Genomic DNA, 16,618 nt, shown 5'->3' on the forward strand with positions numbered 1-16,618 from the left:
TGTGAGGGGGAAATAAGTCTCTGAAGAGCACTGGTTTTATTGTAACGATGACAACAGTGTACAATACCCTGGCACTCAAACATACTAAGATAAGCTTTAAAGAGCAAGGAATGGATCCCACTATTTGTGTGTGTGTCCTCGGTGGAGCTTATATTCAATGTCTTGCCACTAAATGTGTGAGCTGATAGGCTACGTGCATAGCGGCTGGCAGAATTTATCAAACCTTTCATCCTTGATACCCCATTCTGTCTCCCTGAGCTTTTGCACTGCTTAAGAGGTCTTAGCTTCTTGGGAGCGTTAATCAAAACTGAGACATATCCCTGCTGTGGAGTTGGCGCCTGTGGAAGACAAGTCTTTGCCTTGTTATCTACCTGTGACTCACACATCTTGAAATACATCCTCTAAAGTTGGTGCTTTTTTATTGTCCACTGCTTCCCTTGTGCATTGAATATTAAACCTTTACCACTGGTGTGCAATAAAGAACACATCAAAGTGTAACAAAAAAGTAAAGGTGAAAGTGCAGGTGCCTGGTAAACTTACCCTTGATTCAGAAAAACAGCAGATGCATAAATGAGCCCATCAGCCTCCACACCAAAAGCCAGGGAACCGAACCCTTATCCACTAAAGCAACACCAGATATTCAGTGTGCGGGTGTGTGAGTACACAAGATAGAAAAACGAAGGACAAGGTGCACTATCATGTCATCTCTAAAACTAAATGGAAAAAAAATGTACCATCAAATAATGAAAAAGCACTCCCTGGATGTTATTGTGGGTATAGGTGAGATATGTTCTTTCTTTTCTTATGCGTATGTATCAAGTCTTCCTGTACCCTGGCAACCCAGAGAATGTGGATGCGAAAAAGCTTCTTCTTAAGTCCACCCAACATAAAAACACAGCTTCTGCACTGCTATTTAAATTGACTCCTGTTGTGAAGTTACGACAAGGGTGATTTTCACAGGCATACATGCAAAACCACTCCTACTCCTTGAGTACATTCCACTTCCTTCTCCGCTATTTGATGTTGATGTTGCATAGTAAAGAAACAGAGAAAAATGCAGGAAAGAAAGAATGACATTCAAATTCTAACACAACATTCAGAGACATGCTGTGACACTGGCTGCATCACAAAAAATTGTGAAGTGTGCTGGTGTATGTTTTCCTTTGCACTCGCCAAATTCTGGTGTTTTTCTGCCTCTGCATCAGTCTGCACCATTGCTCTTCAGAGAGCAGACCAGGGTTAGCAAAATAGAAAAATGAAGCCTATGCAGAAGTGCTAAATGTTGCCATTCATTGAGAACCTGCACAAAGACCGAAAACCCAATGCACACCAAGCCAAAATACTGACTTTTACGGCCTTAAAAAAGCCTATTTACAGCTTGGTTCAATAAACAGCTTGGGTCTGAAACTCTAATTGCGCCATTGTTGGGGGGGATTTTTCTTGCTTGGTGGTTTAAAAGATATTAGGGTCACTAGTTTTTTCAATCAGAGACATAGCTCAGCTCACGTGACTGATGGGCGCCCTGTAGCTGTTAGAAAGGAAGCACAAAGTCTGTGTCATGTCCAATGTGGTTGCGTCTGCAAATTGGTTTTATTGCACTGTATCAGGAACAGATGATGGTGCAGAGACTGTGTTCATGTTTTGCAGTAGCTGAGTTTTTTGCTATTATATGTTAGCAACTGACCAGCAGAGGTGGGTTGAGCAACTCTTGGTGCATTGGTTGTGGCCAGTGTATCTGTACCCCAGCCCTGTAGTAGGGCCATTGAGCGGGACTTTGTTTGGTGTGTTTACATTTCCAGAAATGTGCAAATAGTTGGTTTATTCCATCTCTTCCGACATCTCCTCTCTATAAGTGTATGGATAAATCCTGTCTTAGGCACATGGTGATTCAACAATGGAAAACCCTGATTACTTACATCCTTTCCTGGAAAGTGCATGACCATGAATTCATGTGCATGACAGCTGGGATTTGTTTATGTTAACAAGTTTAAAAAACAAGCACATATTAGTGCCAAAGTATATTGTTTTTCCTGCAGTTCGGGACAGAGCTATGCATTCTTAAAGTGTCATATACCAGATTTGTTCCCTATGTTTGTACCTATTTCTCCTCATGCTCATTAAGTAAACTTTTATCAGAACACAAACTAATTTCATAACAGGGCCATGATTTTTCATCTATCGGTATATATTTAACCAGCAGGGTTCTTAAGAAGCAAATAAAGTCAATACAATGAGTGTCCCCTTCCTGCTGTTAACATTATCAGAGCTTGCTGATAGAAATAAATGACATGTGGTTGTTTGTCTATGTACGGCAAAACCTGATTTGCTGCGAGAGCAGACTCCAGCAGGTAGGGAGGGTCATTTAAAATTGAAAATAAGACACCCAATGGAGTGTGCTTGGAGAAAAAAAAGAAGGCAGTGTTATGAGTGAGTGTGTATTGACATCCTGTGGACGTGCTTGCATGCAAACACTCTGGATGCTTGTGGCGTGTGTGCTGTGTGTTCACTCATGCATGAAGTGTGTATGTATGCAGTCCTGCAGGGTATAAAGTGCGTATACCTCATTCCTCACAAGGTCACCTATCTATACAGTCGCTCTCGACAGATTTACACCGGGAGTGTGTGCATATTTCAGGGTTCTGCAGTGTTTTTGTTTGTAATTATGAAGTAGCAACCGCAGCTGCATATTTTGTCTCATATCACCGTCGAGTCATGTCAAGCTGATAAAGGCAATATGACATGTAAACAACATGACACAGATATATGCATTTTTTTTTTCCACAAGCCGAGATGGAAGGGGTTTACACCTCATTTGCATTCACCACAAGTAAGCATGACAGATGAATATGCAGTGTTGCTTGAGTTGTGAACATGAGAGGGCCAGGGATGTACACAAATGTTCCCAAGTTGAACACAGAAAACAAACTAGTAGCTCTAAACTTTTTTCATACATAAAGATGAAATAAATACAGAGGCCTCAAAGTGACGTGGGCTGGACAAAAGAAAAGATAAACCAGATAAACTTGTTTAATAGTTTTTTAGAGTACATCAAAAAGTTGCAGTTTTACTGGCATGGTATAAACTTTAGTGCTCATCAGATCTTAAAGACTGCAGATTCTCAACTGGTTGGTCGTAACCCGAAAGTGAGTTACAGATGTGTTGTCAGTGGGTCTTGGGCCTTTGTCAGGGCAAAAATGAATAAAAAACAAAAATGATAACAAAAAAACTCCTGTGTTTTCATTTTGAATGACCTTTTTATTCAGCAGAGTGCCATCTAGTCACACCCCATGATGTATTGTGATGCTAATTGACACCCTCTGTTTCACAATATAGAGGACAACCTACATGGTTTGTTTTCATGTGCAAAATGAGCCTAGCTAAACATAAGTATGACGACTACATTACATTATCGACTTCAATGAATTGAGGACAAAGGACGACAAAGACCTCAGTGTTTAGAGCTGTAAGATGTTGGTACTAGAAAGAATAAAGCTGTCAAAAATGACTGTGGTGTCCTGTAGGTTCATACTGCACCATCCTTTCATCATATAAATATTTCTTACAGCTGGTATCTGGTGCATGCAGAGACCCTGTTTTCTTTTTATGCCCATGTGACTTTAGGGGCTCCTTGAAAAAAACAAACATGCTGACTGGAAACACAAATTGTGATGCTTAATTGTTAAAGAAAACAGAGCCCAGTCTGCAAAACACAGGTCTCAAAAAGTCAATACGCAAAGCAAGATGAGCTCATTTTAAAGCACATTTTTGGCAACAAGGCAATCCAAAGTGCTTCACACAAGACATCAGAATAATCTGTACAAAGGTCAGCAAAAACATATTTGTAGAGAGCCCTACATTTTATTAAAAAAGAATAATTTTCAAAGTTATTAACATGAGCTTATTCAAATCAAAGCAAAGGGTAATCATCAAAAAACAGCAAAAACAGAAGGTTAAAAGACAATAAGGCAAATTAAAAATGTGAGCGTAAAAGCAACAGTGCAGAGTTTTGCAGTAGGTATTCAAATAGTCTGTTCAAATAATCTGGTTAAAAACAGCCATGCACAGCTGAGTCATTAACCTGGATTTAAAGGAACTGATGTCTGGAAACCCTTTCTTGACAGCTATTCATTGCTTATGAATGCTAAAATTGTTCATAACAGGTGAAGACATCTCTGTATTTCTTTTTATCTAAATAGAGCACATTTTTCAAGCATGTGTGCTTCTTCAGGGAGTTTGGGTTCTTTTAGATATTTGGAGAATAAAAACTAAACCCTGCATCTCAGTGTTTTTGGTTCAGATTCCAGGGACTGAAAGCAGATCAGTCCCGGATGACCTGAGCAGTCTGTATGGTTTTTGCTGTAGGAAAAATCACTAATGTGTTTGAGCCTTAAACCATTCATGCTTTATTGACCAGCAGTAATTTTTTGACTAACTGGGCCAAGACAAAACAATAGATTATCATACTTATTAAAACTCTGTAAGAGGCTCTATTATTTCTTAAAGTGAATTAAACAAGGATGCTGTCTTTGTGATGTCACCCATTGCTGTCTGAATGGGCATCCTCTCTTAAAGAGAGCTTATTTTAAACTTATTTACACTTTATACTGACTCTGGGGTATTTCCCAGTATAAAAAAATAAAAAATAAATAAAAAATAAATCACATTTCTCTCTGTAATGTTTCAGAATACCCATATTTCAGCTTCTTTCTAAAGCTTTACATTTTAGCTACTGTCTCTTTAAGGCTCCCTGCTCCACAACCCCCTTCCATCTGAGTGGCTTGCCCTTTGGAAGCCTGTTGAAGGCAGAACTTTTGGCAAATGGTGTTTAAATCTTGCCTTGCCAATGTGTAAGGGACCAGTTTGGAGACCCTTGTTCTCATTCTAGCAAGTCTCGTTAAGATCTTGTGAAGATCTCGTGCTAATTATAAAATGGACCTTTTTGAGCAGTTTACATTCACATACAGGATTTTTTCTGACATCTACATTTATGGAGCAATTTAAAAATCTCCACATGGTTAGTATGGACATCCAGGGTTGTTGCTTTACCACCATGTTTATAATAATGGAAAGCAGAATTCCCCCTCTTTAACCGCTCAAATGACCAATTGTAAACCATCCAAAATGAGTTTGGCTGCTGCTCAGTGTTGTAAAGTAAATCATGAGGCCACTCTAGTTGGTTAACCCATGTATAAGAAAAATTCACATATTACCTTGAAGGTTTTGCTAAAGAGTGTGTTCTTGGTACCTGGCTACATTGTCTCTTTAATGTGACATGCACTAACTCTGGAACCATATGATTTGAGAAAAAAAGGTCCTCTGAGATCTTCAATGATCAAGCCAGGAGAATTACTGCAGCGCTTGTCTCTTCATTTCTATGAAGCCAGAAATAGCAAGCCATTAAGAGAATGGCAGGTGATGAGCATGTGAGAAAGGCTCAGCAGAGGCGACTCATAATGAAGACAGTTCAACTTTACAGCCTTCTCCCCCGTTTCCTGCTCACCCGTCCTTTTTCCGCTTCAAAACCTGTTTTCCTTTAAGCTTCAAAACCAACTTTGTTATTCTCGGTGGTCTTTCAAGTTGAGCAGTGACTCAGGGACGCAGCATTACTTGAGGTTTGCTTTCTGAGAAATGCACTGGTCTCTGTGTGGTTTCGAACAACACGAGTGAGAACACACAGCTCCCATGAGGAGAGAGAGGAATTATAGAAATAATGAGAGCTCCGTTTGCTGTGATGGTTTTAATGAACCCTGTGAATAGGGGTGTTATTTCACAAGTGAATCAGTCAGTACATGTTAGAGGATGGTATCAATTTCATGTGCTTCTGGAGGTTGGAAATGTATAATTATTAACTTTTGCCATATTGTCAAATAATGTTGTTGTAAATACGTCATTACTCTCTCATCTAACAATACGATTTAAAAGATTCAGGATTTACTTTTTCATTTAATATTTGAGAAAAAAATTAAAATAAAATATCCAACTGAAAATTTCCTCCTTATTGATCCCTCTAACTAGGCACATTAAGTCCTGTGACATTTATGATCTCCTATCATCATGCTCTGTGAAGAAAGAGGTAGAACTTATGGAAAGTGTATTTTGCAATCACTAACTAGTTCTATTGTTGTCCTTTGCCTACTGTGTTGGCTCTTAATGTTTCAGTCTTTGTATTAAAGAAGCCCGAAAAAAAACTTTCAGACTCAGGTTCTTAATGAGGTTTTTAATTGGATCCCTATTAAAGAGGTGCATTGCAAAGGTCAGCCATACAACTGAACTGGCCCACGAGCCAAAAGCACATGGCCAGCCCTGGCATCGCTTTAAAGATAAATACACCGTACAGATTTACGACAGGTGCCTAATTAGAGCGGCTTAAGTAGGTCACTCTCACTCCAAAAGTGACAATTTGTCCTGTTCTAAGTGTAGGGTGTTTGTAGTGAGTGGGTGGCTTTAAGCCTCAGGAACCCTAATTGGAAATATGTAGATAAATAATACACAGTCAAAATACTTACAGTATAGTATGTCTATATACTAACACCAGTATATCAGTTATCAGTATGTAATGTCAAAGATTAATATAGGACAGATTGAGAGAAACAGTAAACGTGGAGACAGGGTGGAGAATGATCATAGACTGCATTACAAATGGAAGTAGTATAGGTGACTTCACCTATCTGTTTGTGATACAGTTACAAGAAATTCATCCCCCATACAGTGTGTACATATAGAGAAATGAGCAATTGAGATTGGGGTCATTTTTTGAACCAGGCCATCAACACATATATTTCTGCAGTTGAAATCTACTTCTTTGAATGTGTGTATATGGGTTTCTGGCACAGCCTCTAATACACAACATCATTCAAGTTAACGAAAATGAGAGATTAAAAAAAAAAAAAAGAAAAGAAAATACTACAACTGTATTGTTAGTTTACAAAAATAACTAAACTAAAATTAAAGTATGCAGAACATTTCTTAAGGGAAGAAAAAAACTCCCACTAATCTCAAAGTCAATCTGAAGATCTCACACAGGGAGTCTAATTTAGCTTACTTTGTCAAGGTAAGGAAGAGCACCCAGCCCCCTTCCCCCTAAAACAGAAGCTAATCCCTGGTCAGGCAGCATTATGGAGCATGAGACAATGGTAGGGCAGACAACACTGATGCAAAAATTTCTTATTGTATGAGGATGGTTATCGATTCTCAGTGAATGCATTTTTGAAAACAGTATGATGTTTAGAGTTTTTATGACACAATGCATTTTCAGACATCTTTTGAATCTCACTCCTGACAACTACTCTATGTAACAAAAAAGACCGAAATGAATAAAAAAATAGAAATTTAAAAAAGCATTAAAAAATATATAAACTAAACTAGAGTTGAGAACTCAATTTAAAAAGTAATTAAAAATAAACTGAAATTTGAAAAAAAAAGTCAAAATACAATAAAAATAAAAACTAAAGAAAAGTGCAAAAATCTAGTTACCTTGGTGGACACTCAACAAACTGTAATGTTTAGTATTTTCACAATGGCTTCATTTCTTGTAGCTGGAGTTTGCTGCATGGTAATGAAATGCACCAAATCACCAAATCTAAAATCAGCACAAAGACAGTGGTCCTTGTACATGGGGTGCCTGCTTTATCTGCTAAGCTAAACAGGCACCCCAAAATAAAGAGTTTCATTAAGAAAAAAAAAAAAAATCAGGCAGAAACAGATCATAAATTCCAACTCACCTTTTCCTGATTGGAAAGTATCAAAAATGTCTGAATCCAAAACAGCATGCCTCGACACCAGGGGGCGCCTGCCTCAGTGGCGTTCTAGCGATACATGAATATGACAGTCACCCGCCAGTAAGGGGTTTATTTGAATATGAAAACTAAGAAGCACTGAGCAGAGACACAGAAGCACACACAGCTAGAAAACAGATATTACCACCCACACACACACCTGAGAATCCACAGTGTGCATCCCACCAGGAAGATTTTTGCCATTCGCAGAACAAAGATGTCTGGACAAAGAAGAGAAAACTTTGCTTTTTTCACATTGGTGGCTTTGGGAATAGTGTGTTTGGTCGGCAACAGGAAAAAACAAAACAGGAACAGAGCAACTTTGGATCTCATGTGGATCATCTCTTATTTACTTGGTTAGATGCTTTTCTTGATGACAGATGACAATTAAAGAGGATGTTCCAGAACCGTGGTTTCTGACTGTGGGCTGTGATATAGTCTGTGCCCGGTGGGATTCCACTGTTGTGTTCTGCTTAATAATCCAAATCCTCTAAGTCCCCCTCGGCCCACTTCAGTCCTTTGATTGCTCCTTGTATTTTTATTACGTTATATTCCATTTTCATAATCTGGTGCACAGCTCTTTTCTGCTGTGTGCTGGAGAGAAAAGAAAAGAGAGAGACGAACAAGTGCTGCATACTACTTTCCTAAAGTCATTCAGATTACAAGGGTCAGTCTCTAATCCATAAAGCTGCGTATGTCTGCTTCCAGTTGGGCCTCCAATAATTCTTGGAGAAAAATTACTGTATGCTAAACCGGCTGATGCAAGCTGTGCTCATGTTTATGCACAGTGTATGCGTGTGCTAGCTCTTGCGTACGTCTGCTTTGCCACCTGGGAACATGTCCGCTGGCAACAGAGGACAGATTTTCACTTTGCTCAGTCACCATGGATCATGCAACACAACCTTTCGAGGGAAGTAATTCATTTGATGACAACAAAAAGGGAGGAAAACAGCAGCGTCAGCAGCCATCAAGATGGTAGAGTGTGATAGGCAAGTGTGGCTTTGTAATCAATCCGTGCATGCATTTTATGCAAGGCCATGAGGTGCATTTCAAAAACTACTGGGCAGCTGGAGGAAAATGAGGAAGTACACATGCTCAGAAAATGTGCTCTTCTTAGATATTAAAAAAGATACAGAGAGATGATTTTGATACTATTCAAAGGCAATACATAGCTGTCATAAAGGGTTTTCAGTGCCTGAAGCTGGGTACAGATCATTCACTGCATATAACTATTGTAAGGGGTGTCTCCATCTCCTCCCATTGTAAAATATGCAGCCCAAATACTGTCTTCATAGGCACCAAAGCATTGTTCCTGTAGAGTCATGGCATGCACAGAAGTGTTCTCTGTGGTACAGCTGCAAGATTATCGTCGTACCCTTTCAGTCAACAAAAGCATGGTATCATACTATTATCTCTCTCTCTCTCTCTCTCTCTCTCTCTCTCTCTCTCTCTCTATATATATATATATATATATATATATATATATATATATATATATATATATATATATATATATATATATATATATATAAATATGATTTTTTTTATTTAGTTTTTATTTTTTTGACTTTATTTACAGAAGATAAGGCATTGAACAGAACAGGAAACAGGTTGAGAGTGGTGAAAAAGAGTCAGGTGGGAAAGGGGATCCAAACCCAATCCACCTACAAGAGTTGTTTAATTTTATGTTAGTAAGAAAAAAAAAAAGTTAAAAAAAAAAAGTTTAAAAAAAAAAAAGATAAGAATAAGAGAGACTTGATCAGCATTATTGTGCATAAAAAAAATTGTGATCAGCAGATTTTGAAAGGGAGTTTTAAGGTACAGTAACATTAAAATTCCTGTGAGGAGTTTTTCATTGGTCATAAATAGAGCAAGGTTGGTATTGATTCCTCTTTATGACCTGTGTAAGCAAACAAGACTATTAGTCACAAGATTGCCTGTTGTTTTTTAGGTGATGTTATGGAGACTATGTCTTTTTATTTTACAGTCTATGAATATAAGTGGTGCTGCTTTGTCCAGTCAAATTTTGCACAAAACATTGCACTGACCTCAGTATATTATTTGTTTTTATCATCAGTATTTTCACTGTGATATTACAGTGATACATTATATAGTGGCAAACAACGCCCATCAAATATTTTTAATTTTTTCAACACATAAACAAACACAACAAAAATGTTGCACCAATGCAGTGAAATGCTCTGCAATATAAAACCCTGGGACTGGATGACAGTTATAGTCAGTACATTAAGAAACCTCATCCTACCATGATTAAAATTAGCTACATTTTATAAATAAATAATTAAGTCAAAAAATATTTCAAACTGCATCGCAGTCCTCCTGTAGAGTCTGTCCCTGTCTGTCTCGTCTCTCTATGATTTCTACTTCCCCAACCCCCAACAGCCTGATGCCAAGGGTAAGATATACATCTGTCTAATTTCTTGCTTGTCAGCCCACCATCTGCTGCAGCATCAACATTAAAGACAGGAAATATGGCATCAAACTGTCAATCCCACACCAAATACACACACCCAAGCACACACACACACACAATGTAATGCACAAGCAACCGAGGCTCAAACGGGTTGAATTAGTAAACAAATTCGTTATCACATATCGACGTGTTATTTTGGTCAGTGACGATGATAATACATGACCCCACATTACTCAAGACCACAGCTCAGTGATCTGATTGAACTAAAAGTCAGCAGTTGGGTTCAGTGTTTTAATTGAGTGTAAAGGTTTCTTTTTTTATATAAAGTTAATGTACTGTAAGTACAAAAGGTTACAATTAGCAAAGCATTGAACACTCAGCAGCCTGTGTCCAAGTTGGCCTCAATCCCAATCCTGTGGATCAGCTTGAAAAACCCTCCAACTGTATCTAAGCTTCCTAATCGTATTAATGTAATGACCATTTCTATACAGAGCTTTGACCTTCTTATCTTTTTGTATTTAATGTACATTTCCAGTGCTTACTAAGCTCTTTTCTTCTACTTTTTTAAAATTTATTTGAATGACTATTATGGAACCAATACAGATTTCCTAATTTCTTCTTCACTTCGGCATTTTTTCTTTTTCTTTTGGTCTTTGTTTCACTTTTCACTGACCCCACATGGGATTTCATTATTGATGTTTTTTTTTCTTTCTTTCTTTTTTTGTCACTCATTGTTTAAGTTTTCTAGCATAACACTCTAATTTTGATGATTGTGTTAAATTGCTGATCTACGCTGATCTATGGACAAAAAAATCTACTCGTGAAATAAAACATCAGCCTCTCCATTAAATCAGAATCCCAATATTTATCTCCAGTCATCACAATTAATACAGTATCATTCACTTTATAATTTGCTCCTACTTGTGCAAATGATAGATCTGCTGCTTTTCGTAGGTGCTCTCTACTTTTTTTTAACAGAACAAAGAGCTGCAAGAAAAAAAAAACACTTGAGGTTTTTAGTGAGATTCATCTAATCTCTCCTTTAATCTTCTTTGTTGGGTAAAACCTCATTTGTCATCTTGGAGCCTTGTAAAAGTACTAAAAGTACTATTAAGAACTCCTGGAACAACTTAATGAGCAAAGGCAAATGAAAAGAGGAGAGATTTTACTCCTTTCTTTCTTTAAAACAGCAACCTCTTCAAGGTCTCAGAGTGTGGGGGTTGTATATTTTAAAGAAGGCTTTTCACATCTGAAAAGCGTCATTATTTCTTTTAACGCTGGTTAAGGGTGGGCAACAAGGGCCACTGCTATAGCTCTGGTCCTACTGTGTAGACACACATGAGGCCACAGTTCAAGAAACTTAGCTTTTAATGCTTTTTTTTTTAGAAAGTCAGACATGGCACAAGCTTCTAACTTATGTAAAGGTGTTGATTAAGATGCATTTACGCCTTTTTTATCATCTAGATTTAATTAGTCCTAACATAATGGCTGGTGAGAAAGAAAAAGCCTGAGGTTATAAAAAATGTATCTTGTGTCAGAAAATGTCACATTACATTGTGTTAAAGTACATCTTTCTGTGACTGCAGGCCAGAAGGTGTAAACTCAGTGCAATTATCACATGTGAGAATCCAAGTCGATGAAAGACAGAAAGTGTCCTAATGACTGTGACATTATCTACTGACAGCAGTAATGAACAGGTGTTGACATCTTCCTACCAGCTGACATTTTAATGGCTGGTGTAGATTGTGATGCCTGACTTTGCATATGTTGTTGTTAAGTGTTAAGATTGGCACTGAAAGCATCACCCAGCTTGATATTTTATTTATTTATTTATTTACTTGTTTTTCTTTCCTAAAATTTGTTTTAATTCTTTCGCAGGTGACAGAGACTCGAACAGGCCCACTCGGATGCAGCAGCTACGACAATCTGGACTCCGTGAGCTCGATCCTCCTGCAGAGCCCTGAGAGCAAGCTTCATCTGCAAGGTAAATCAACCCACGGTTTCAAATATTTCTCACAAATTCTGCCTCTAAAATTAGAGGAAATCTAAACCCACACATGGAGTGTTCTTGAGTGGACGATGTGTATAGCTGGCGTCTCCTCCAGAATTGAATGTCAGTGTGCTTTTTTAATTGGAACCAGGATGGATTTTCCACCCTCTGGGGAATGAAATACAATCCTCTGTCTCTTCATTCTTTATCGTGACTGACTTCTTAAGCAAAATATTGTTCAAAGACCCACCTTCATGCAAATCACCTTCATGAACTGTAAAACCTGTTCAGACACTGGAGCGCAGCTACATCTCTCCATGTGGACACAGCATGTAATGAGACAATTATGAACCTGCAGGTTATTTTGTACTTATGAATATCAGATTTGAACTTGGGTTTATTTCTAGCTCATTAAAATGTATCCAAAGAAAGTGTTCAACACTTAGCAGAATCACTTTCATTAGTCTTGCTCTGTATGTGAAAAGCAGTCTTCCTGCATGTCACTCACAGGAATGTCTGTGAATGCAAATAGCAACTTTTACCTTTTCATGGTTTGTTCTTAAAAGCAGGAATACTTCTTTCTTAAACATTGACACAACTAATTATTAGCTGAGGAAGAAAAATCTCTCACAGTGACAGTCACCCTGGGGAAACGAAATGATGAAAGCCTGTGTAAGTGTGGTCAAGTGTTTGAATAACGTGATTGGTTCTTTGATTTATTCGCGCCTGTGCGGGGGTTATTAAAACCAGTTTGAGAATCACAAAAGCTTCATTTTCAATCCCTCCTCCTTTTTTATTTCTTTCCCTCCATGTGAAGTCGTTACCCATCCTCTAAAATCACAGAACTAAGTGGTTTGTCAAAGAAGTACTTTTAAGTCCTTGACTGCCACTTATTCAAAGAGCTCTATAGGTTTTGGGAAGAGCTTTATTGTCATGCATCAAATGCATTAGCCTTGTGCTTTGAAGACTGTTATTGTTGCACGATTGATAGATGACAGGCCTGGGAAGGAGCCTTTCTTTCACTTCCAGAAGAATGCCAAAGCTTTCTTGATTGGTGTCTGGCTTTAGCTTTCATAGGAGTCCAAAGTGTGTGTGTGAGTGTGTGACGGTGTGTGTGTTTATTGCATTTAGTGTGTCAGTGAAGGGTGATCCAAGGTGTTAAGTGTTCTCCCAAAAATACACTCTTTTAAGAGCAATTATCGACTCAGCCTTTAATTAGAAAGACAGCTGAGGGTGTAACTTCTTTAACAATCATAGTGCTCTTCAAAGTGATAGCACTTCACACAGCCCATGGAGAGGCATGCACTCAGCTAAGAGCTTTTAAGGTCTGTGCTGTTCAAAATATTCATAATGAGATCCAATCATTTAATTTACTCTGCAGCTCCCCTTCTGTCATGAACACTGATGTATGGGTAACAATTAGTCGTATTTAATCCCGCGGTGAGTTATATATTCCTCTCAAGTCAAGCCAGCCTTGTGTATGTTTAAAGATTCTTCCCCCCTCTGCAAATGAAATTGGCAGAGGTTGAATGTTTCATTCATCTGGGTCACATGCTTTTGTCTGCACGGACTCCCATGTTAGTTTAATATTGTTGTAATTCTCAGGCACACAGCTTTAAAATTCTGTTATTTTTCAGCTCTACTGGGAGAGTGTAGGAAAAAAGGAATTATTGTTTTGGATCATTGGGGTTGTCTTTTATTTTGAAAGATGTGCATTCATATTAAAAAAACACAAGGCTGTGTCCAGAGGATACATTTTCTGTCCATTGTTGTAAAACTTAAAACAAATATAGGGGTTGAATTGTATATAAAACCATGCAAGCAGAAAATGTTCGATTTGTTTTCAGCCTTTCTTTTTTTGACACAAGACCCCCATGTGACCCCATGTGGCAGCAGAGGAATTCAGAAAACAGCAAAACAAGCACATTAGTAGACTTATTTTCTGAAAATCAGTTAAATTATGTATATTTGTTGTTTGTTTTTTGATTGGCCCTTTAGTGTATTTCTATGTAAGGTTGGGTGTACATGTAGTGTTTTGGATGATTGATTGATAAAAGTGAACCAAGGATTAGAAGTTGTATTTGTAACAAGCAAACAGCAAGATAATGATAACAGGTGGCTGTGTTGTTGTGGATGTATGATGGAGAACACCAATAGACTGTACAATATATTGATGTAGTGTCCATGACATCATCCTTTGTTTCCAATGCAGAGTTTTGAAGCCTATTGTTGGCAGATGCCATGTTGAAAAAGTTTGACTCAGCCCAGCTTTAAGTTCAGATGGGATAATGGGACTTTTTTCCCAAGGCTGAGAAATCAGTTGATTTGGCATTGCTTGGTGTTGTAAAGTCCTTGCTCAGTTGCTAAATTTGTGGTTGTTTGGGGATGTTGGTCTGGTGTTGCGTTAATGCTGTTAGTATTTATTATAGTAATGCTTTGTGGCTGTCAGAGTGTTACCCTGCTAGATATTCAGACCATTGCCTTGGTACAAGGCTGCTGGAAGGCATTTATTCTGGTGGTGAGTGTAGTTATTAGGAATGGCTTTGTAGTTGCTTGGGGGTTAAGAAAAATCAATTGTTCATTATCTTTTATAAAGATATTATTCTGAATTCAAGAAACTTGACAAGTACATTCTTACCCCATTGGCAGTTTTTTCATGCTTTACAAGCAATCCAGCTGTCATTTTAGTCTTTTAGTATCTTCTAATAACACTTATCGGGTGTCATATTAAGTCTACCAAGACATTTCTACTGAAAAAAAATAAGACGACACCTTCTTAAATTTCAGTGGTTTTTTTGTGTGTTGTAACATTTCCAAATGATTGCGGACAAGCATTTGACAACCTATCGCCCTTTTTTAAAATTTCTTTTAACTAAATATTAACCAAATGCTGTTTGAATTCATTGAAAGTTTTGGATGTCAGAGTTTCAAATTGCAAGATTAATTTGACACATGATGTTCTCATTTTGTACAAGTTACAAGTTATCTCTTGTAGAAGAATATTTTACATTTTTGACATCATTTGAGGGGAAACTGAACTTTCTTGCCAGGCAACAGTGTAGGAGGCTTCCAGAATGCTGGGTTCTTTTGTTCTGAGGGTTCTCAAAGAGACAGAGGCTCAAATGTAGAGGTAAAGATAATAGTTCCAAAGACACAAGAGGTATATGAGTTGTAAATCATATAAAGCTATCAGATTGGGTGAATAGAAAAAATAAGCATAATACAGTCTACTTTAGGCACATTCAGATCGAGCTCTATGTTTGTGTTGCTTCTGTGTCAGGACACTTTCAAGTCATTATTCTTTGCTACTTAAGTAATTTAGCTGTTGCTACAGAAACTCCAATTGAAGTTGGGTAAACAAGATAACATCCATGACAGTTCAAGTGTTATTCCAATGATTTGGTTCCTCTTAGAATAATTGAAAATGCTGAAATTCCAAGATTCTTTTTAAGCCGTATTTGAACCTCCTGGTTGTTCTAAAAGCTGCTTGATCTCCATTTACTGGTACAAAAGGCGCTTAGATTTCCTGACAGATTCACTGTGTCCCTTGGCTGGTCTTTACAGTGAATGCCCCAAAAACAAAAGCTTTGACAGCATTGTCCTCTTCTTTGACAACCAGCCATAAATGGACTTCACAAAGTATCCCTCGAGGAGAAAGACATTGGCTGTGCCCAGAACCACTCTTATATGCACCAGCAGCTCTCAGCACAGCTAATGAACACCCACAATGTGTCTCATTTTCAGATGCCTGTTGACCTTTTACTAGGCAATTAGCTAAACTGCAAACTTTTGGCATTTAAACTGTGGGGAGGAGTCAAATCCAGCCAATGTGGAGGATCATGGATCATTAGCAGCACTTTCAAAGATGCAAAGTCTGCACATTATACAATATTTACGCTAAAATCTGCTTTAAAGGGAAAAAAAATCACTCAACACAAAATATTATTTAGAACTCTAGTGGTGCTTTCATGTGTTTATTCTGTCCCCGTGGGTTTAATTTGATTCAGAATCTGCAGGAATGACTTTGGGGACAAAGGATGCGGTTAAAAAACGAACACACTGAACCTGTGTTGCAGGACTCCATGGGGCTTCAGAGGCTCACTATTTTGAATGTTTGGTGGGTTCAATCAATAAAGAAGTGAAGGGAAATGCACGCCTATTCTCATGTGGTAATAGATCACAGGTCGACATCAAAGGAAGGAGGCAAGCTCCACACTTTAAACTCTGATGCAATCCGTCTACTTTTTACTCCCCTGCATGACATAAGTATTGCAGGTGAGGGCATTAGTTTCGTTGGCTTGTTTTCAACATCTTTGGGAGCTCAAATCACACTTGAAAAAAGTTTGGATTGGGTAATGAGGACAGATTTATGTTGGAGTCTCTCATGTGAACAGTGTACTAGCAGGGGTGTGTACTGAC

General features: G+C 38.0%; 1 protein-coding gene across 2 annotated transcripts in view; it reads left to right on the forward strand.

Annotated features, from left to right (window-relative positions):
* The window catches only part of brinp1 (bone morphogenetic protein/retinoic acid inducible neural-specific 1), a 278,377-nt gene that overhangs the window by 222,413 nt on the left and 39,346 nt on the right, over nt 1-16,618 (forward strand). For both annotated transcript variants that reach the window (XM_074690229.1, XM_074690227.1), the window contains exon 5: nt 12,088-12,193. In XM_074690229.1, coding sequence (XP_074546330.1) covers nt 12,088-12,193 — 106 coding nt within the window. The remainder of the gene's footprint in view (nt 1-12,087; nt 12,194-16,618) is intronic.

The sequence above is a fragment of the Halichoeres trimaculatus genome, unplaced genomic scaffold, assembly GCF_033239565.1.
Source record: "Halichoeres trimaculatus isolate MK-OKI-2021-1 unplaced genomic scaffold, fHalTri1.1 fHalTri1_scaffold_16, whole genome shotgun sequence".
Classification (NCBI taxonomy): Eukaryota; Metazoa; Chordata; class Actinopteri; order Labriformes; family Labridae; genus Halichoeres; species Halichoeres trimaculatus.